General features: G+C 35.1%; 1 protein-coding gene across 1 annotated transcript in view; it reads right to left on the bottom strand.

Annotated features, from left to right (window-relative positions):
- The window catches only part of LOC580010 (talin-1), an 82,213-nt gene that overhangs the window by 38,057 nt on the left and 21,341 nt on the right, over positions 1–22,815 (bottom strand). The window contains 19 exon segments of the mRNA XM_031000230.1: positions 207–343; positions 952–1,152; positions 4,241–4,273; positions 5,162–5,281; positions 6,627–6,938; positions 8,584–8,712; positions 10,947–11,081; positions 11,470–11,583; positions 12,195–12,308; positions 12,623–12,751; positions 13,885–14,016; positions 14,692–14,919; positions 15,545–15,646; positions 16,090–16,257; positions 16,674–16,775; positions 17,343–17,496; positions 17,913–18,073; positions 18,533–18,670; positions 21,515–21,600. Coding sequence (XP_030856090.1) covers positions 207–343; positions 952–1,152; positions 4,241–4,273; positions 5,162–5,281; positions 6,627–6,938; positions 8,584–8,712; positions 10,947–11,081; positions 11,470–11,583; positions 12,195–12,308; positions 12,623–12,751; positions 13,885–14,016; positions 14,692–14,919; positions 15,545–15,646; positions 16,090–16,257; positions 16,674–16,775; positions 17,343–17,496; positions 17,913–18,073; positions 18,533–18,670; positions 21,515–21,600 — 2,695 coding nt within the window.

Genomic DNA, 22,815 nt, shown 5'->3' with positions numbered 1-22,815 from the left:
ATACATATACATGTTACTGACAAGGGCTGTTTTTGAATGAGATTTTGGAGAAGTAGCATCCATGGGAGAAGAATTTTCTTGAGGTCTGGTACCTTTCAGAGGCGCTCACAATCTTGACTAAACCACAATGACTTTCATATCCTATCTGGTACCCATTTAACACCTGGGCAGAGAGAAGCAATGAAGATAAAATGCTTTGCTCTTACCTAGCAGCAGAAGCCAGGAGGTTCATAGAGTTGGGAGCATTAGGATCCACTGACATTGACTTGACAGATAAGAGCAGTTTACTGGAAGACACTGAGATGTTCTTCAGACTACCGACCATGTTGTTCTGAGCTTCAGTCTGATCAAAGACAACAAAACATTAAGATATATTATCTGTCTTATTTCATACACCTGTATGTACATGTACATATTATCGTCTACAAAAGCTTAAGATTTACAATTTAATATTTCAGTCACTACTATTTTTTCTATTTTCCACTTCTTAAACTGCAATTCACCAGTTTTCATCAAACAATTTGTCATAAAATTTGTCATTACTTCACTTTCAATTAAACAAAAAGGTGCCATTGAATCTACAATGCTGCACAGGAATGGATAAAGAATGGCAGTTTTAATGAGATTTCTCTAATAGCTATTTAAAGTTAAACCTGTCCTTTATTAAACAGATAGCGTGTTTTTATATGCAAACTATAACCTCCCATTGATTGTCTTTCTTTTCATATATAATTAAAAAATATTTAAAATGCATTTCCCTTTTACCTTTCCATGAAGATAATAACATTTAATGCCATGGTATTACAAGTTGTTTGACCAATTATTTACTTCAAAATAAGTTGTTATATATATATATATATATATATATATACATATAGCACACACAGGACCATGGTCTCATTCCAGACTCATAACAGGACACATTTTATCCACTAGCATTTCTCAACTTACCGGTGCAGTCCTGGCCATACCCATACCAGAGTCCATCAATTCTTGGAACTCTCTGCTGAACTCATTGGCTGCTACAGCCAGTTCTTCAGGCGTACCTCTGGAAGCCACCACCAGCTCTCCGCCAGCCACATTGAGTCCTTGAGCTGCACTGTTCAGTGCATTCTGGTGCTCCTGGTAGTTCCTCTGGGTGCCTGCTGGAAGCTGGAGGGACGCAATAGGGAGGGGTGGCAGACAGGTGGGTGGTTGGGTGGTAGAGGGGGAAATATGTTGGTAGTCGGATGGTAGAGGGCAGTTGGTAAAATAGGTGGAAATAGAAGGAAAAAAAGTTAGAGTCAAAAACACTTTTATATACACATAATACTGGAATGTTTGCAAGTCCCTTAACAATTTACAAGTTACTTCCAAAAGAGCACTTTATACAGATGTACGTTTATTTTGCTTCCCCCCCCCCCCCCAAAAAAAAAAAAAAAAAAAAAAAAAATGTTTAATGACATGCTGCATGTTATGAAGCATAATGATGTATTTCAAATGAAGTATTTAATGGCATGTAAGAATAGAATTTCCTTTCAGATATAATTTCCTAAACTCAGCTTCTACAAAGAACAAACTAGTAGTACTAGAATATCATCACAGACTATGGATGACAAAAGGAAAGGACTTAAATTAATTGATCAAGTTGGCTCTTGAGTGCATTGAAGCAGAATGCATTGTTTATATTGTATTCATACAATTACTCTTCAAAAGTTCACATTATCATTTTCAAACTCATGAGAAACCACAAACAGAATAGGAATTCAAAATATAAAAAAGGTTCTCATGCAGAAGTAAACTTTAACCAACTATTCAAACCTGTCAAAGAAAGCCTTTCTTACCAATATTACATTGGGTATATATCAATAACGATTATGTGATTATATATTATTTCATTAAATGGAAATGCTCCCCATATAATTAAAAATGAAATAGAATTGCTGATGGGCAAGAATAGTGCATGTGCGCTTAGATATAAAAGAAGATACATTCACACTACATGGATATTTTGTGAGACGGATTGAAAAACGCAACACCATATTTCACACAAATACATCTACATTTTAAGTACAACTATAACTTATATATCATGACACATTTTTTAAATTTCAAGGTTTATAATATTATAATATAAAATCATCCAACTTTTATTGCTTATTTTCTTTTGCTTGTATCCCCCCTTTTTTTCTTGGGGGGGGGGGGGGAGGTGGTTGTTTTTGCTTTATTTTTTACTTATCAATATCAATGTTTCATTATCCAATATCCCTTTCCCATTAAAGCTCTATCTTGTGTCACTTACCAAATAATAATAATAAAGTAATCTTCTCTTTTTCCTTGAATTATAAGTAACGAGAGGTGGCCCTCAATCTTGAGACAAATTGCAAGACCTCGCAACAAGACAAGTTTTTACTTCCAAGGTTGTTATTTTATGGGGCTTACCCTTTTTACACTTTCTTAAAATCATGTGAATTAACACTTTATAACCAATTTACCAGATTTAGAAAATGTATTCATTAATGTATAGTTAAGTTTGCAAATGACTTTCATTCCCCTCCCCTTATTAATGTGGGGGGGGGGGGGGGAGGGGGGGAGCTATTAAAAGAGAAGATCAGCTACAACAAAGTGATATCAAAATACTGTTTGCTTTTAACAGACATACTCTTGCAAACAAAGCTTCCAACTCTTCAGGGGTAATACTAGACGTAGGTGACATGAGATCCATAGACATGCTGTGACGATTATTTGACTGGTGAAACTACACGCACGTACGTAGACCCCATGATATAGAGTGAGAGGTGATGGAAGACATCGAACAGGTGGAGGGAAGATTGGACGATGAGGACAAGAGAGAGAGAGAGATAGAGAGAGAGGAAGAGCAGAAAGTTTAAAGGTTAAAGTTAAAGGAAGCAAGGGATAAGAAAATTGAGAGACACAGAGTGTTACAGAAAGAGAAGATCCATAAGATAACAGAAAAAGGTGAAAATGAATAACAGGAGACGCAGTAAGAGAGAGAGAGAGAGAGACAGCCAGACAGACAGAAAGAGAGGAAGAGGGGGAGGAAGTAGATGGGGTCAAAGGTCATTGAGAGGAATGTGATGCACCCGGAAGACCAGGAATGAATGATGAGAGATGATGACACCATGGCACACCCAACGATTAGCAAAAACATGCAAAGGTACAGAGAGAAATGAAACAAGGTTAAAAATGAATATAAAATGTAAATACCACAGTCACATCGCCAAACCGATTTTAACCGACATCAGACTGACAGATTTTTAGCAATTATCACTTCTTCTGCTTCCTTTGCCTCTCTGCACAGTCGCTCTTTTGAAACACATGCATTTTTGCCCAAAAGAACGAGCACCAATTGATGGAAGGATTGCTTTGTGCAACACGATGGTTTTGCAAATGACCCATTACCGGTCTTAAATTAACTGCATGACAGCCCTTTTACCACCAGTGTAGATTAATCTTGCACCACAAACAGTTGAATAATTCTAAATTCTTTAGTTTTATCTATCCTATGATAACTACAATGTGGCTCAGACTAATTTTTGGTGAGGCATATACGGTAAAGAGTTATTAAATTGTAATGCAATTTGTTGTTCGGTCGGTGACGATTTGATGCCGGTCTAGCTGTGTGACTGTGGTGTGATAGAGGATTATTGAAAGGTATAAAACACATCAAAAAACAAAGAATAGAATATGAAGCAAACAAAAGGGTGACATAAAACAAGAATAATGAGATGGTACGTATTTTACATTTTTCATTAAATTTACTTATAATTTGAGAGAAGCCTTAAAAAAGCCTTATGTTAAATTCTTTTTAGATCTCTTTTAAAGGATATAAATATTTCTTAAACATAAAATTTGATTAATGAAACATTTCTCAAGAACAGCATAATTTGAATATCATTCTAAAGAACATGATCAACAGTTTCTGTTTAATATTTTTGAGAAAAAGGGGATATTTTTATTTAAAATTTTTCAAAGGAGATTTATCAAACATGTCTTAAATAGCTAATTGAATAGGTACATATGCAAGTATAGTGCTGAAATTGCCAGAAGAGGGATTATTTTAGGGAATATACACCACAAATAGACAAACAAGGGGAAGTAATACAAGATAAAAGATTGGGATATAGGTAAGAAGGCAGAGTAGTATTGAGCACACGCAGTATATGAAATATTTTTGATACAGTGCTAGATAAAAACCCACAAATTGATTTGGTATTTACATCGCCTCTTTACTACATACCATGGCATATCTCTCCTGCGCTTTTTTCATCATCTAATTAGTATGCATGTCAAGAAGCAAGTATTACAGGAGTATGGTCAAAATAACAAACAAAATATGAGGAGGGAAAGAAAAGTAGGATATGCCAATATGGTTTCCAACATAATTTTGCTGACAAATTACAGAAAAGAGAAATATGAAAGGAATGATGAATAAGATTTGGAGACGGAAAAAGCCTGGTGGAATTAAAAAAACTACTAAAGAATGTTACAGTCGTAGAGAGAAAGCTGGAAAGCTTTTTCATGATTTCATCTGAATCTAGTATATTTGGTATTGTAATTACCGTTAAGTGCTCATCCTCCTTTTAGTACGAAGAACAATATATTTCATAGAATTTAGTATTAATACAGATATCAACATCAAAATGATTGGTATCTGTAGGGTCATAATTTGTATGCTATACTTGTAATAAAAAACAGAAACCTTGATGAAAAGATGATAGAACATGTTGATGATATCATGCTTATTATAATCATTCTGATAAAAACATTCATTGACTTACATCAAAGTTTGCTAATGAAATAAAAGCATTCAATGAATGTAAATCTGATATTAATAAACTCAAGAAAATACAACTGAAATCACAAGTACATATGTTATCATGTCTTCATTGTCTAATAGATAATATAACTATAACACATCAATCATCAAACAAGGTCTTAATTCTTCAAAAGACAACGTTGTTCAACAGTTACAATTCTTGGGCAGAATTTGCCGCCCACAGCTAAGAAAGAGACATTCTTAAATAATCCAAAGAACATCGAAAGTATATGAATCAAGATGCAGAAAAAAGGCAAGACATGCCATGAACACACTTCTAAAATGCATTCTAATTAAGTCACTCAATGGATGCAGTGAGGACATCATGCTCGTCCCACTTACCCTGCCAGACATGAGTCCTTTACTGGAATCTACCACGGCCCTGATGGCCTTGTCTACATCACGCTGTCCTGGTAAGCAATTCACACAGTTGTTGAGCGCAAGAGATACCGCCTTAGCCACCTGCAGTAGTCAGGAATAGAATACAAGATGTAGGAACCAAATATAAGACTTGTTCGGATATGGCATGGTAAGCCACCAAGAAGAGAAAAAACAGCATGTTTTTTAAACGTATAAATGAAAGGAAACTGTACACAACAAAGGTCTTAGGTGTATTCACCTCTGTTTCTAATACAGAAATGTAAAGCCTGTTACTCCTGACGTCATCATAACATTTAAAAACACTGCACCTATCCACTGCATATGTGAACAAGGATTTAGTCCTTCAATTGAGAGTATTCCTCTATATTGCTTAAAGGAATAATAATTTCAGCAGAATGCACCCCAAAATCAAAAGTGACAGTATGACAACAACAAAAATATGACATTGAATCAAGAAAATCCAAAACATGAAAACTACTTGATACTCATATTTTTATTTTAAAATAGTTTGCATTGTAATCTTAGGATTCAAATAGGGTCATAAAAAGACCTTTCATTAACATCAATATTTCATTCAGGAGTTGTGGATGACAAGCTTGTAAAATTAATAAATTTTGAAAAACAAATGCTTTTACTTTTTCCCCTACTTCTTCCTATCAAAATAGTCTTTGTAATTTGGGATATGTCTATCTTATCAGGTACCTTGAAAACATGATGCAAAGCTAACTTCATATTTTACAATATGTATTCATCTCTTTAAAGGAGCTTATAAACCTAAAATATTAATAACTTTATTGGGAAATCAATGCAATAAATAGAGGGAAGCAGTATCTTTCTATTTTGGGAGACCCTTCAAATATTTTATGCACAATGTATCTTTAAAAAATAAGAATCTCTATAAGTGATTTAGATGTAGGTAAAGCCATTCAAGTGCTGATAACAAATTAATGTCTGACAAGATAAGGTCTTGAAAGATGGGCGTTCCTAAATATATTAAGAAGATTAATGTTAAATAAAAACAAGTGCAGATAACTTCGTAAAATGTCAATGACTAAGCATTTTGTCTTATGAATCCATGCAGCGATATTTTTAGATTTAAAACATGAATTTCAGCATTTCGCTTACTGACCACAATTATATACAAGGAATAGTTTCTGACTTGGATTTTAATGCAGGATCATTGTATCCATTTGTTTACAACAACTACATACCGTATTACCAGGAACTTTCATAACTTGATAGTGACAGCTGTTCTTGAACAGACATTCAAGAAATTGACAAAATTTGTTGTGATAAATGTCATTCAAGTATTTTGCTGCAGGATTTACATATGTTTCATGTACACAAAGAGTTTCTGGTTTTACAGCAGTCATTTATAAGGGCAGTATGATATGTTGTCTGAAGAATACACTGTCTAAGAGCTCACCTGTGCCAGTCTCTGTTGGTTAGCTGGGTCATCCAGGTTCTGCAAAGCTTTCTTGGCTTCCTCCAGGAGATTGGCAGACTTGTCCATGACATCCTTGGCATGATCGACGATACCCTCTTGGACCTCTTGGTCACTGCTGCTTGCTACCACCCCCCTGACCGCACCCTTCAAGTTCTTAAGGGCATTGGCCGTGTCTCTGGCAGCCATACCTGTGTAGTTCTCATTGCCCTGGGCAGCAGCCGTCAGAAGCTGGGCCATGGACGCACCAACGCCCTTGGAGGTCACGCTGAGTTGGGTGGCACAGTACTCGGGCTGCGAGGGGTGCAGTTATCGATGAGTATGAGGCAAGGGAAGGGTGGCAAGGATGTCATTCAAAAGGGAAGTGAAAAGATTGAAAGATTGAAAGAGCATTAGTGTGAGTTGGATTAGTTGAAATGGTAGGTTTAATGGAGAGGTGCTACATTACAGTGTCGTGTTATGAAGAGACTTCTACAAAAGATATTGAATTCCTCTGAATAATATATTCCTTAGACACTACTCTATTTTCTCAATTAGCTTCAATATTGAATCTTTTCACTCAATACTGTCTATAAGTAAATGTCATGAACAACTTCTACTTCAAACTAACAAAGAATGAAAGAATCATGAAGTTTTACGGACTAATGGAATTTAATCTTTTCAACGTAGTTAAATAAACATTAAATTTCCATAGATCACATGGATATCTATAATCATAAAAATCTTTTCATTTAATATTGGAAATTTTGAAAAATTAAAACTGCTTGCCCTTTTATAACTTAGCCACAGGGAACGCATGAATAACTCTTGATATAAATTATACTCTAATACTTTGATGATATAATGAAGCGATGTAAGAAAGCAATGATTGAGTACTGGACAGTTATCCCATTAACTTTTCAAAGATGTAAACTTGTTTATCAAGAGCATCCAATCTTCATTATGGATCCATAGAAAAACGCTGTATAAGAACTACTGTAGCTATTATTTATTATTATTAAAGAGAAACGAGTAAAAAATATGAGAGAAAGAGATGCAAGGGAAAGCTTGAAATGACAATGAGAGCAAGAAAAAGAGGGGAGACAGTGTTTCTCTGGCAGAGGGCACACTAAGAATACCATTGACCTTGGAAAGCAGTAGATGTTTACAAACATCAAATGTCAATACATCCCAGTATTGTTTCTATACGGTTAGTTCAGCTTTTCATATTATACAAGATGAAAAACAAAGAAGATCAAAATGCACATCTGCATTTCAAATTGCCTTATACTAGCCAGGAATGTGCATTGTACAGCCACCTTGAGCAATAAAACTAGATTGTAAAGTCCAAGAAGTCTTTTTCATTACTCATTATTGAGTATACTTTGCCCTTTAGTCACTTTCAGTCATCTACATTTAAACAATTTAAAAGACTTTGAACCAGTTTTAATTCAGAAGTGTAATATCACAGAGTATTTTAATTTTCCATTCACTGAACCACAACTTCTTTGAGTTCTTCTCTCAAAATTGGCTGTTCTATTGCTACGCTATCATTCAATTATTTGGTGTGCTAGCTATAACAATCCATATCATCCATCGAGAGACAGGAGAGCACTAAGACTATTAATCCCCTTCTGGCTCTCAACAAATATTAAAACATACATGAAAGAGGAAGAAGGGCTCAAGTCCATCATAACCAAATCAAGATTCCGTAAAAATTATCAAATTCTTTCTTTTAAACATTTTTTTTTAAAGGGCCCTTCTTCCTCTCATGTATTCAACATCTTTTGCATTTTGCTGTTACATTCTGACAAAATGGAGTTTGATATCGAGATAAATCTTTTATGACCTTCTCAAAACACCTAGTGCTGTTCTAAATGCTAGAGTTACTATATTGATACACTAGTCAAGATGACCATGATGCACAGACAAGGAGATCATGCATGTGTTTGATGCTTACCGTTTCACCTGGTAGACAATGCAAGTTGCCTGCCCTAGCATTCTTCTTCACCTGATCTAGCTCATCTTCCATTCCATGGATCATCTCAATAGCATTGTCAATCTCCATAGCACCACATAAATCATGGGCCTGAGGTCAAAGATTAAAGGTAACAGGTCAAATGAATTACACATATAATACATCTCATTCAATTTAACATGTTAAAAAGCTCTCAAACCTTGGAACATTGAAGAATATCCTCTAAAGGATAGACAATTGTTGTAGGGAGACTGCGGGTGGATTAGTCCTAGTTAAAATCCTATCCCCTGGTACTACTGTACTCTGACAAAGCCTGAATCTATATTGCCACTCCACACTTGTAGTATGAAATTATTTTGAAAAATAATGTTATGTTCCAAGAATAACAAAACCACAATTATGACTGTAAAATCACTTTACAAAGTGTTATTATCCTCCGGGTAAATGGTTAATCCAGACACACATTGGCATGAATAAGGAAACTTTGTCCAATCTCAAACTCTCATTAAGAACAGAAGTATGTCTGAACTGCATTAGAAAAACCTCTTTCATCTCCACAGCCACAGCATTTGATGACACATTTTCTCATGATTGCAAATCCCCAAAAACTTTTAAATTCACAGTCAGCCTTAGATTGGAATTTAAAAGAAATTCATGCCTGCAATATCCTCTAAGTGATCAATAATTCAGATAGTTATTTGCAATAACATCTATCCTGGTTTGTCAATACTTCAGATCCAATAAGACAGGTATGCAGCTACATCTTGAATGGGTGATGTTTTTGTCCGACAAACATACATACAGCTCTAAAAATGAAATATGATCTTGTGATATCCAGGATGTGAGGGCTATTTAAACAGGGTGATCATGATGAATACACTTCATGTCCTTAATCACATGCAGAATGTATGAAGAGATGCCAGTACAGGCTAGTACTCTACGTGGTGTATTAATATGTACGAAACTACTGTTCATGAGTCAGTTATGGAGGTTTAAAGGACAACATTAATGCTACTTCTTATAATTCCCTCATGACTCTAACCCAACCCCCTACAGCAATGGTTATAAATACAATAAATAAAACATAATGAGAACATGTCCTTGGTATTACACATCATAGAACTACCTGTATCTAAAACTTCCTGATTGATAAGCATTCGTCCTGTTTTTTAAATAGTTAAAAAATAACAAAAAGAATAAAAATAAAAACTGTACGATCAACATTCTGATTATAAAAAAGAAAAGAGCAAATCTACTGTGATACACAGTTACTACAAAGCGAATGTGCCTAACCTTACCTATAATCATTATATAAAAGTTAATAATGAATCTACCACAAATTCTTTAAAGTTCTTTTCTGGCTGAAGTGCCTGTCAAATTTGACCTGTGATTAAGCAATGATTTTCATTGAAAGAATTCAATATCATTATATAAATAAGAAAAAGTATAGCCTGTATTTTCTTGTGAAATGATGATAAGCAGGTGACAAAGAATAAGTTTATGAATATAGTAGGTACAGTACAACCTTGAGCATGTGTGTGTTCATAAGGATAGACCTTTAATACAAGTTGTTAGGGAGGAGTCTTTTGACACATGATCGGAGAAAGCCACATAGACAAATAAACTTGACAAAATGAATTAACTTCAGGCTGTACACCAGCTGTCAATTAGACTGATGACTCAATGCTCCTATAACATTAGTATAACTTCCATAAGGCAATATAGAGTTTGAGAGTAGTATTTACAGGAAAAGTCAGAAGAAATGTCATCTTTCAATTAACAAGGTGTGTAGAATGCTCCACAGAAGCATTTTAAAAAGATGGTATGGTATATTAAGGTCTTCATGTATTAAAAAGAGTGTTTTAGCTCGCAAAAGAATACTGGATAATATGTGAACATGCCTCTCATGACAATGACTATACATGTACATTGTATATCCTCAATTAGATATAATATTTGTTAACAAAACCTGAAAAGAAATAATCGTTTTCTCACCATGTGTACTTCTTTATAGTTGCTGGATTATTATAACTTACATTTTGAAACTTGTGTACAATATGTACATGTTCTAAAGTGCTCCTATTATTTTCATATTCTTCTTTTTTCAATTAAACACTCAATCTAAAACAACATCTCATCAAGTTTATAGTTCCTTGTACATTACCATTACATGCTGCTGGCAGCCAAAAATATACACAGAATTATTTAAATTTGATACAAATCTAACTGAAATTTGACCAAAAAAGTTTCAAATTGACATTAAAAACTATAGTTAAAAATATAGGTAAAGTATAGTCCATAAAAAGAAGGAAAATACTTAAATATGCAACAGACATTAGCTTTACCTTGGAAGCAACACTCTTGAGCTCAACGAGGGCAGTGTTCAGATTCTTAGAGCAGTTGCTAAGTTGCATAGCGGCTGCAGGATCACTGACATTGGGTAGAGCCTGCTTAGAAGCAGTCACAAGCTTGGTCCCAGGCTACAATGAAAGCAAACAATATATCCAATATTATCCAATTTGCATAGTGCACTGCATATATAAATGTCACTCTTAGTTGTAGCATACATGAAAGCCACAGGGTTATTAACTTTATGCAAAAAATCATGAGTTAATGCCCCTGACTCTCAACTGATGACATATATAATTATATCTATAAATAAATTAAAACATGATCAAGCATTCCCCTTCTGAAAGAAACACATTTGACTGAATTTTACTGCTAATACCACTGGTATATCCACTGATGCTCCAAGATGAAATCAATTCCAATATCTTTACTACTATTCCAATAAAATACTAGAATCTCTATCAACCATTACTACCACTGTCACTTGCACTTCCTTTCTAGTTCTCCACATATGTTTACCTGGATGAAGTTCTGACAAGCGTTGATAAGGCTGATCTGAGCCCTGGAGCTATCCGGTTGATTGACAGAATCCCTAACACCATGGATCAATGCTGGAAGATTTTCAGCAACAACCTTAAATGAATAAAGCAAACAAAAACATTCAGCACCCAACTTTACAAACAATCAGAATATCACAATAACATTAGACTTTAAGGTCTTTTAAATACCGTATTCATATCATGCATACAAAATTATACCTAGAGTCGGATCTCTCAACATTAAAGTGTCTAATTGAATATTGATTACAAAATCTACTCCCAAATTCTTCCCTTTTGCTCCAAAATTAATGTGATAACTATATGTTAAAAAATCCTGATTCTCACCATCTCCATAACAGCAACAGTATTCAAGATTTTATAACTACAAATCTCTGATGCCACACTTCATATATTTGATGGTGACCTACATGAAGGAGCTAGGTAATTTAAATGGATAATATATATACTGAAATATAAAATTATGGAAATCAAAAACACATAATTGAAGCAAACAAACTCTGTGAGAAGATTTACTATTACTTTGCACAAAAAAATGATAACCGTTAAGGTTAAGGTGCACTGACATACACTGTATGGTTTCACTAGAAATACACTTTTCTCCTGTATTTCTCAAATCAAGAATTCTTTTCATATTTCAGCATTATCAAAATTGATTGATGACCTGTCTTTGTGTGAAAGACTTACTTTGCATTCATCAATGAGTGCCTGTTGAGCAGCTGTATTGGTGTTTGATGGGCCCGCCCCCTGAGATGCAGAGATGGTCTGAGTTGCCATGGCAGCAGCTTGCTTGGCAGAAGTCTACAAATAATCAAATGATAACATATCAAAATGAATAGATAATTCTAACAATGTTATTGAATTTTTAATACCTTTTAGATTTCTTGGGGGGTAAATTTGTATAGAAAGTATACATGCAAGGCTTGTGGTGATCTGACATTCGCTCCAGGTATTTAAACTCCACGTTAGATTCAGGGTTGGTGTTAGGGTTAGGTATGTAGGTAGGTCAAAGATTGAAGACCTTGCGTCTTGCAATAAAGGCTATAGATGAATATTTCTCCATATAATCTTTTGAGGTTGGAGGAAGATGAGTAAGATCAAGATATATTTCTTACCTCCAGCTTGATGATAAGTTTCTTCTTGATAGCATTGTTAGCTGCAGCATTGGTGGCAGCACGAAGGTCCTCTGCTGCATCCTTCAGGAGCTGCTGTTGTACAGGATCATTAGGATTACGAGCACAAAGCTACAAAGGAAAGAACAGAAATCAATCATTACAGAATAGACTTAACAGATTTTTTTCTCCTGCAATTAAATGTTAATTATCATTTAGATAAATGAGAATGTATTGGTGTCTTTAATCTGAACAATGAACAAGAGAGCGTTCATACCACATATCATAAATAGCTCTCACATATACATTCATGTACAAATAAGGCACTCCCACACCAACTTATAATTAATTTTCGAAAAGCAAATGGGAAGGATAAAACATTATGGAAGTGTGGAATTATCTAACAACAAAAACTCATTACATATAAAGAGGACCTCCTTATTTCTCTCTCTCTCTCTCTCTCTCTCTCCCTCTCCCTCCCTCTTCCTTCTATCCTCCTCCCCCTCTCTCTCTCTCTCCATCCATAACGATAATGATCTTTTTAGCACAAATGCCTCCTATCACTCATATTCACCCGTCAATACGCAGATCTTCATCAATTTCTTCCCAAAACTACAATTAGTCAAAATTCCTTACGTTGTAATGGAATTAAGTTATGGAATGACCTAGACAATGATATTAAACTAAGTAAAACTCTTGATAAATTTAAAAAACTCTTAAAAAATGAAAAGTTCTTGCAGTACAAAAACCACGCTCAATTAAATAATGAATAACTTGCTCCACTTGTTCTTTTTTTATATTTTTTATATAAATGTTTTGTAATACTGCAAAGTGCCAGCGGGGGGCGCATTAGGGACGCAGTGTCGCTTGACATCGTGTCCTGTGTGTGTCCTTTGCTGGTACTTTGCTGTATATGTCTTATCCTCATATATGTCTTTATAATTTTTTTTCCTGTATATATTTGTTTTCCTGTTAATGATGTTTTTGTTAATTTTCTCAATATATGTGTCATGGTTGGTGCCCCATTCTCAAGTTTGTTTTCATACTTCTTCAGGGGCTCCTAACCCCATGTTTTTATATTTTCATGAATAATTATTGTATATGTATTTTTATGGTTGAATAAATAAATTGAAATTGAAATTAACTCATTATTCAGTGTACACATAATTAACCCTTTGGATGCTAAGCCCAAGATATGTCAGATTCAGCCCATGGGAAATGCTGACGAGTAATTATTTGCAATGGATCAAGTGTAAAGTGCATACCTTAGCGCATTCCACCATCCTTGCTGTTGCATCAGCCAGCTGTTTAGCAGCTCCTAGAAGTCTCTTCTGAATGTCACCTTCTCCTACACCTTCTGCCTCACCCTTGATGGCATTCACCAGCTGAGATGTGGCCTACAAACACGGTCAAAAACATCAAGTCATCATTAATGGCTCATAGATATTCCACAATGGATTCTATTGATTAACAACATTTTCTACTAGGACAAGGGATTTGGTATTAATATCCCTCCCTCATATTTAGCTTTATTCAAACTATTGGAGGGCTGGCAATTTCATAAACATATCTGATGAACTCAAATCTCTGATGTTATTGGTAAAAAAAAAAAAATACATAGCATTTTTCTGATCAATGTTCTACCCAAAACTGAACAAATATAGACAGTTCATTCTCTTACACCTTTACAACCCATGGCAGGAGGCGTCTCCCTTAACATTCCTACGAGAAGTACATAAAGCTTGTATGAAGAAATGGATGACTTAAGAACCTGTATAAAGGTTCCCATGTGATGGCATTAGCACTTTTGCAACAAAGCAAATCAGATACCATGAAATACAATATACATGTACATCAAGCATGAATAGAAAGGTTCAGCTCTAAAATAATCACTAAAATACAACCTAAACATCCCTGATACATGTCATATACATAACTAAAGGTATTATTTTCTTAATCTACACATCGATGCAGTAAATCAATACAACATTAACTCAGAGGCGGAGTGTATTCATAATGATGAGAAGCATACGTCAAGAGAAACATCCATCAAGAAAAAATCGTTGACTCACCATAGCCAGGAGTTTAGCCTGCTTGACCATCTCACCGGCATTACCCACGCTGCTGAAGAGCTTATCCGTTGCTGTGACGATACGATCACATGCCTCGTCATAGAGCGGTACAGCCCTCTGTGAGCCGGTACCTTGCTTGACATGTTGCAGGAGATCATTGAGAGCCTTGGTGACCAGGGTAGCAGCTGCTCCAAGATCCTGCAAGAGACTCTCGTCGTCCGTTGCTTGCTGTGAGATCAAAATTAAAGAACGATTGCTTTCAGACAAAGCTTACATAAATAGACAGTCAAATATGTTCTACAAAGACTGCTCCATAGAAACAAATAATCAAGTCTTTAAAGATATGAAGTTTATAGAAAAATGCTCACTAGCAAAAGCTTCCACCATTACACGAGAAATGTCTTAATTACAGATGGTCCTTACAGGTACTGAGTCTTGCAACTTTTTAGCACAAATTGATTACATGTACATGTCTATAAATGCATGTTAATACTAAGGTATACCAAGTGTTAATGATTGAAAGTTTAAAAGAAGAAAAAAAAAATCTTTTCCATCTTCTGTAAGAAAAAAAATAAAAGGGAGTAGTGAGTAATTTTGCTCTGGACAGCTCTGAAAGAGCTGTGGTAAACACAATAACAAACTTGAATATCACTGTGAGAAAAAAAATCACACTTTTACTACAATGAATCCTAAAAGAACTCTCACAAACAGAACATAATTCTTTCTACTGTTGTCTGCCACTGATACTGAAGGGAGATTCCCCTCCTTACCCTTGAAGGAGTCCTAGTCAAGTGTAAGCCCCATGATATAGAAGGATAGTGAATGAGTAAGATGCTGACTCAGTCTTACTTACCCTGGATGCATCCACCACATTCTCCACAGACTTAGCAACCAACTTAGCTGCTTCCACTAACTGCTCCTGACAAGCTGGACTGCTAATGGTAGGTGCAATCACCTAAACACACAAAGAGTACAATCAATATCATTACACTATGATTATGATTACACTGTGTACATTTAAATTTACTAGCTGCTCCTGATATCCTGGACTGGTAATGGTAGGTGCAAGCATCTAACTCAAACATGAAATATAGACATCTTTATCATGTATTCATCCTATGATATAGTTTTAAATGTACTGCCCTTGACTTCATACCTCTCTTGACAGCAGGATCAATCACGTTTTTCAAATCGTGTATATTAAAAATACCATTATAAATATGCTATATTCATATGTAGTTAACATTGAGCTGAAAATGATATCAACTTATTATTTAAAATGATACAACCTTTAGGATATGTACCTGTACTTTATTCTTCGGTCAATACTTCATGCTAGATTGTTTCAACTCTCTTGGGAATACACAAATACAAGCAAAATAGAAACCTTATAATTACCTTGGTACAAGCGACGAGCTGTGAGGTATTGAGAGCACACTGAGTAGCAGAACCAATGACTCTGTTCTGTAGTTCCTGGTCTTCTGTCTTACTAGCGACAGTCTTAGCTTTGAGTACCATAGCAGCTGTTGCATTGGCTACAGCCTTGGCGAGGGCTAGCAAGGCATCCTAGTGGAGAAAGGAGAAGACATAATCTCATTCAGTTTTCCCTGTGCTATATTAAAAACAAAATATTATGCTCTAATTCCACACTTTCTAAATACTACAATAATGAAATATAAGTACAAATATATAATGTGTATATATTTGTCAAAATAAAAACATGCAATGCATGAAGCTTCAAAATAAAAGGAATTTATCTTTTCAGGCAAAGGATGTTATCTCATAAGCATTTACATTTTAACACTCAATTGCATCACCTACACTCTGTAGATCCCAAAAACATTTACTCAATCATTTCAAATTTTTTTCCCCACTAAATACATGATTCTTATTTTATTGAAATAAACATTATAACCCTCCCCATTCTCTTTCCTTTAAATCATCTCCAATGTAATCTACAATCTATATTATTTTGTCTGTACCTGGAATCTTGGATCCACATCACCAGTGCTTCCCATGCAGCGTAGCAATGCATTCTGGGTCTCTCCAACACGATTGGCTGCTCCAAGTAGGTTCTGACGAGGCTGCAGAATTGAAAATTAAAGCCATCGATGAATTAAAGACAGAAAGTGTGATGTACAGATAAGAGACAGTAATCTTAATTCTCAATTTGTGGTAGCAACTAGTGGGAAACTGACAGTCACTGTCAGAGATTGCTAGAGGAAAAATTCTTTTACAGGAGCTTACAAATGTAACTGCTTTAACTTCACACCACCTAGCATTCAACTCTTTCTTCTTTTTCTCATTTCTGTTGACCTTCTCCCATTTTCACTTCAATTTTTAAAAAATATTTTAAATGTATTTGGCCCTCTTTTCCTCCATTTCATTGCTGTGCCACGGGTAGCAAATCCATGCCAAGAACTTAAATAATTTACTTTTTGTTTTGGTTACAAATGTGATGTTTTTTTATTAAAAAAAGAAAAGAAAACAAATTATTCAGAAGATTGGAACAATGGGAGTGACTTAAAACTGCATCTTACAATGAAGCAAAGAATTAAAACTGGACTCCTGCAAATTCATATACATTAATAAATGGTAAACATAATGGCACAAAAGGGGTTATCATCCAATCTAGGATCCGTTGTGCTTACCTCTTGGCTGTCAGGCTGGGCAAATTTGAGGAGATCAGAGAAAGCATCCATGAGATCTCTAGCAGCACCAAGCAACTTCTCACTATCTCCTTCATTTCCCAACAGAGCAGCAAGCATCTTCACTCCTTTAGTCATTTCCGTCAAGTTGGATGAGCTAAAGAAGAAAATATTAAATATTTGATGTCAAAATGATGCTGGAGATTTTGGAAACCCCCTTTAACGATGAAGAATGCTGGATCAAATAACTCAAATGCAGCTACCATACAAGAGTACCACATAAAATACATAGATTGCTTTATACCAGCATTCGGTTCGTAACTGAATCTTTAATTCCCAGGAACCTTCTTCTACGTCATTGCACATGTATTTAGTGTGACATGGAACCCTTCAGCAGATATATCTGAATCTTTTGCAGTCCCAGAATTCTCAATAAAAAAGCCTGCCATTGCAACAGCTATCTCCAACCACTTCTCACTGATGACTGCCATAGGCATGTTCTATTATTGCTAGGAGCTGTTATACTACTGCTACATGCACTTTTAAACTTCTTGCACTTAAAGAAGATCTTACATGGTGGTAACATGAGATCCCACTGCAGTGTAGTCTGTATCCTCTGCAGCTCCAGATGTCTCACTGATGATACCAGCCGTAGCAGCAGCCATGGCACTCAGCTGAGACTGGATGTTCTGCTTGTTCACATCCATTGCATTATCTCTCCATTGCCTTGAAGCCTATGCAAGATGGAAAAGAAAATGATACACGTTACTGATTACTGGATTAATTGATGCCAACTAGTGCTTTAATTAATAAGCCATCTCCATCTGGTAGATATTGAAGAGTTTGATGGAAACACTTCTTCAACACTATCACAAATACTGATCATCTTTTATCTACCCTAATTACACCGATATGATTTTAAAAATATACAGAAATAAGCTGTCACAGATAAGGACTACAAGTTGTGGTCTTGCCACATCTAGCTATTAATTTCAATATATTTCTTTCACCAAAAATGCCTTTTAACCAGTTAGTATTTACTTGTTTTTTCTTGGAACATCGACTTCGGTAAAATATTACACTGGTAACTACTTAAAAAACAACGACACACATTTACAGAGCTCAAATGAACTGAATTTCTGTTTTCAATAACAATGCTAAGGTAGCAGGCTTGTGAAAGGATGTAGTCTCACCTGATCAGATCCAAGTGGTGGTAGCTCAGCCCGGGTACCTAGGTCATTCCTTGCCTCTTCCATAGCTGTGAATCCTCGTTTGATGTTGGTCATCAAGTTCTGCTGGGCTGAGGTCATACCAGGCCTCTTAGCATGATCCTACAAGAAGAAAAGAAAAGAGTTGTGTGATTAGTTTACAGCGAAGAATAAAGTGGTAGCTCACTTCATGTAACTAGGTCATATCTTGCAACTTCCATAGCTGTAAATCCTTGTTTGATGTTGGTCATATTGGAGATCCTACAAGAAAACATGAGGGGGAAATCCAGCCATAAGCTTACACAAAAAATTCATTTGCAATACAAGTATTTGCATGATTTAAATTTTATACTCATTTGAACAATGGACATCAATTTAAATAATGTAATATGACTTGTTTCATACACAAAAAGAGAAGGTAGTTTAAATGAATAAATCAACAAGATCCCCAACAAAGTGTTAATCTCCGCTGATATCTACCTTTAGATTGTTCAATTCCTCAATAAACATGTGATATGATATTGTGATTACCGGTACATAAGTACACACCTGAAATGCGGTCATTTTACATTACAAACACTGTAATAATCTACAATTAGATCATCATTACCTCAACATAACATTTATTCACAAATACATATTTTAATGAGAGTTAAGTTAATTTTTTTGATAGAAAAACTGAGCTGAACTGAAACTAAATTGAATATTAAATATTTGAATGGTTAATGTATCACCCTAGTCTACTTGTAACTAATCAGTACACTGATGTAACACACACATGGAAGTTAGTGCCAGAGTTTTTTTTTTTTTTTTTTCAGTTTGTTTGTTACAATTTAGGTCACATAGCTACAATCATTTTGGTATAGAGGATGGTATTATAATTCATCACTGAGCTCATGTCAATGACTAATGTCTATTCAGCATGTACGAAAGTATTTGAAATAGATCTGTTTCTTCATGTTATAATTCCAAAGCAATCCCTATAACATGTAGACTATCTACACTGTATAGACCATCTATAGGTTAAAAAAAAGATATTTTGAAATTTGAAACTGGACATGCTTGTTGAAATAACATGTTTATTGTTCAAAATCTGTTTCTCATTGTTCCAATTCCTAATCGAATCTAGCTTATAACTGACCTAATTTTGTGCAAAGTATAATTTGTTTAATATATCCTATGAATGCATTTCAATATTGATGGGAACATGTCCTCTTGATATTATATTAATTGAACTTCACATACTGAAACTGAAACAAGGTTAATGTATTTGAATTGTTACATATGATGCACTTGGTAGATTAATATGTGGTAATCGCTGTTACATGAGCAAGGTATCATTATTTATCCTTTAAGACCACCTATGCTTGTTAACATATTTTATTCTGCTTACAGTATTCATGTTTCAACCAATAGTCAAGTAACTGTTGTTTTACTCAAATAAGCAAAACAAAATATATAATGATGAACATTCAAGGAATGACAGGAAAAAAAAGAAGAAAAAAATTGTATTCCAATACACATCCAAATGTCTTTGCCTGATCTTTATGTACATAAAAATGTATGAAACCTATAATCATCTAAATATACAACTGGATATTCAAAAAGAGAAATAAATATTATATATGTGCATCTATCAAAGCAAAAATTGTATTATACATATATGCACAATAAAGAAGTAGTTGACTTTACAAAATTCTATAACACAAACAAGAAAACAAATCATGTATCAGTACTTACACATGAATATTTTGAAAATTAGGAAACATATTCCTCTACATATCCTTGAATGACCCAAGACACAAATACATACACCTGTAGATAAGTTTAACAAACATTGGCAGCTGAAACAACATGTAAGGCAGCATTTGATTCCTTAGATCCTGACATCCTTGTATAAGCCATGCTATCCACTATACACCTGCGTTTGAATGTCATACCATCCCTATAGCCAAACGTGTAGCTCATTGCTTGATGCGAGGTGGGGGTATGACGTACATAGTTTACCTCAACAAGTTCATGTTAGGAATCTTAGCCCCTTGTCTGGGATCAAAACGGAGCATAGTGATATCACTTCCTTAACAAACACGGCTTGGGATGAAAAAAGTCTGGCGGGAATCCAACATTTTAACCGAAACCAAAGTCAGTGGTACTACAATGTATGTACTGCTGATGTGCTATTTCAGAGTGATTTAATAGATACCAAGAGTATAGGAGGTACATGAATCAATCAATATTTCATATCATATAAACTGGATGTATTAATAGATTGAATTATGCTCAAGTTGATAAGTACATGTATTACCAAGGCAGTTATCAAATAGAAAAAGAACAAAAGATAAATAGAAGTCAGTGTAACATGTACATGTACATACTGCCAACACGATGATTTCATCGATAGCAAAAGAAATTGGAGGTACGTGGATTTGAAATTATTTTTTTCCTCACAATTTACATGTTAACTTTCCATATCAAAGGACTGTATTATAATGAATTGATGATAGTTATCACAAACTAAATGCTTCTAAATTACATTGTGGTATCTCTAAAATACGACCATGTAAATCACATGGGATCCACCAATCATTATCAACTTTTATTTTGCATGCTGCATCAACACAGTCAAAAAACAGAGTTGCATCATGAAATGTGACATAATAGCCCTATGCAATAAACATGAAGAATACAACATTTTGGCTAAAAGAAAAAGGAAAACACCTGAAGGAAAAGCAGCTCAAAAATAGGTTTGAGTAATAAACAAATAAAATACTAACTCCAAAATACAATGTTTCACTTTACACTCTTTATACATGTTACAATCTCTCAGATCTGAACTCCTTTCAAATCATTTATCATGAAAAGAATAACAATATTCTTTGATGTCCAAACCAAAATAAATCAATTTAGAGTCTACTTTATAATATGTAAAGCATGTTACCTCTAACATGAGAATAGAAGTGTACTTACCAGTGGCGGCTGGTGCTGCTGGCGTGATGAGCCTGTAGTCATGGCTTGCTGGGCAGCCTGCATCTCACCTGTCGTAAACGACCCAGCTGAAGTTCACCAGGTAGAGGAAATACAGCCCCCGGCCAATGTACAAGGGAAGTATATATGGGAAGGGGGCAGTTGGAAGGAGAGGCAGACAGAGTGAGAAAAAGAGAGAGAGAAAGAGAGAGAGAGAGAGAGAGAGAGAGAGAGAGAGAGAGAGGGAGGAAGAGAGGAAGAGATTAAAAGAGGTTGTGATACGGATAGGAGAAAAGAAGCAAAAGTTTAAGAAATTGGTCAAAACTTTTTGGAACATGACCTTAAAATAAACATACTCTTCATGATTTCATGTACACTGTACATATAATATGAACAAGAAATGCAAATGAAATACATGTACAGTCAAACCTGTTTTAGTGACCACCTGTCTACAAAAAGCATATTTTTTGTTTCCCTTGAAATGGTTTCTCATTGAAACATATATTAAAGGAACCTGTCTACAAAGACCACCTGTCTACAAAGACAAGTTTTTGTGTTTTCCTTGGGCGGTCACTTTAGACAGGTTTGACTGTATAAGGATGTATGATAAGAACTGCGCTCCAATCCTCTTCTTGTACTACATTAAACATTACTATCCACAGAGGATTCCAAGGCTTTACACTAATGATATAAAATTAACATTTCAACATCATTCTAGATTTAATATGATTTTAAAAATCATAACATACAAATACGTAAACATAGACATCATATCAACAGCCTTTACATGTACATGTATATTGAATCAAAGGCGCTAGTGATTGTCACACCTTGAAGGAAACACTTTGACTGAGTCATAGATGAGAGTGACAAGAGACTGGAAAGTTTACGTAATATAGAAGAGAATGAAAGTGAAAGAGAGAGAGAGAGAGAGTGTGAGAGGGAGAGAGAGAGAAAGAGAGAGAGAGAGAGAGGGAGAGAGAGAGAGGGAGAGAGAGATGGGGAGAGGGAGGGAGAGATAGAGAGAGAGAGAGACACACACACACACACACACACACACACACAGACTGACAGACAGAGACAGGAAGAGACAGAGACACAGAGGAAGAGAGAAATAAAAAGGGAGGAAGAGAGAAAAGAAAAGATATAGGAAGAGAGAAAAGAGAGAAACACACAGAGAGACAGACAAACGGAGACAGGGTAAAAGAAACAGATGATATGAAAGACAAAAGGGAAAGAGGAAGACAGAGATAAAGAGAGAAAGAGGGAGTGAGACAAGAGAGACAAAAAGTAGGAAGTAAAAA

The sequence above is a fragment of the Strongylocentrotus purpuratus genome, unplaced genomic scaffold (genome assembly GCF_000002235.5).
Source record: "Strongylocentrotus purpuratus isolate Spur 01 unplaced genomic scaffold, Spur_5.0 spur5_scaffold_6, whole genome shotgun sequence".
NCBI lineage: Eukaryota > Metazoa > Echinodermata > Echinoidea > Camarodonta > Strongylocentrotidae > Strongylocentrotus > Strongylocentrotus purpuratus.
Note: the sequence above shows the minus strand (reverse complement) of the source record. Positions and strands in the feature narration are given on the sequence as shown.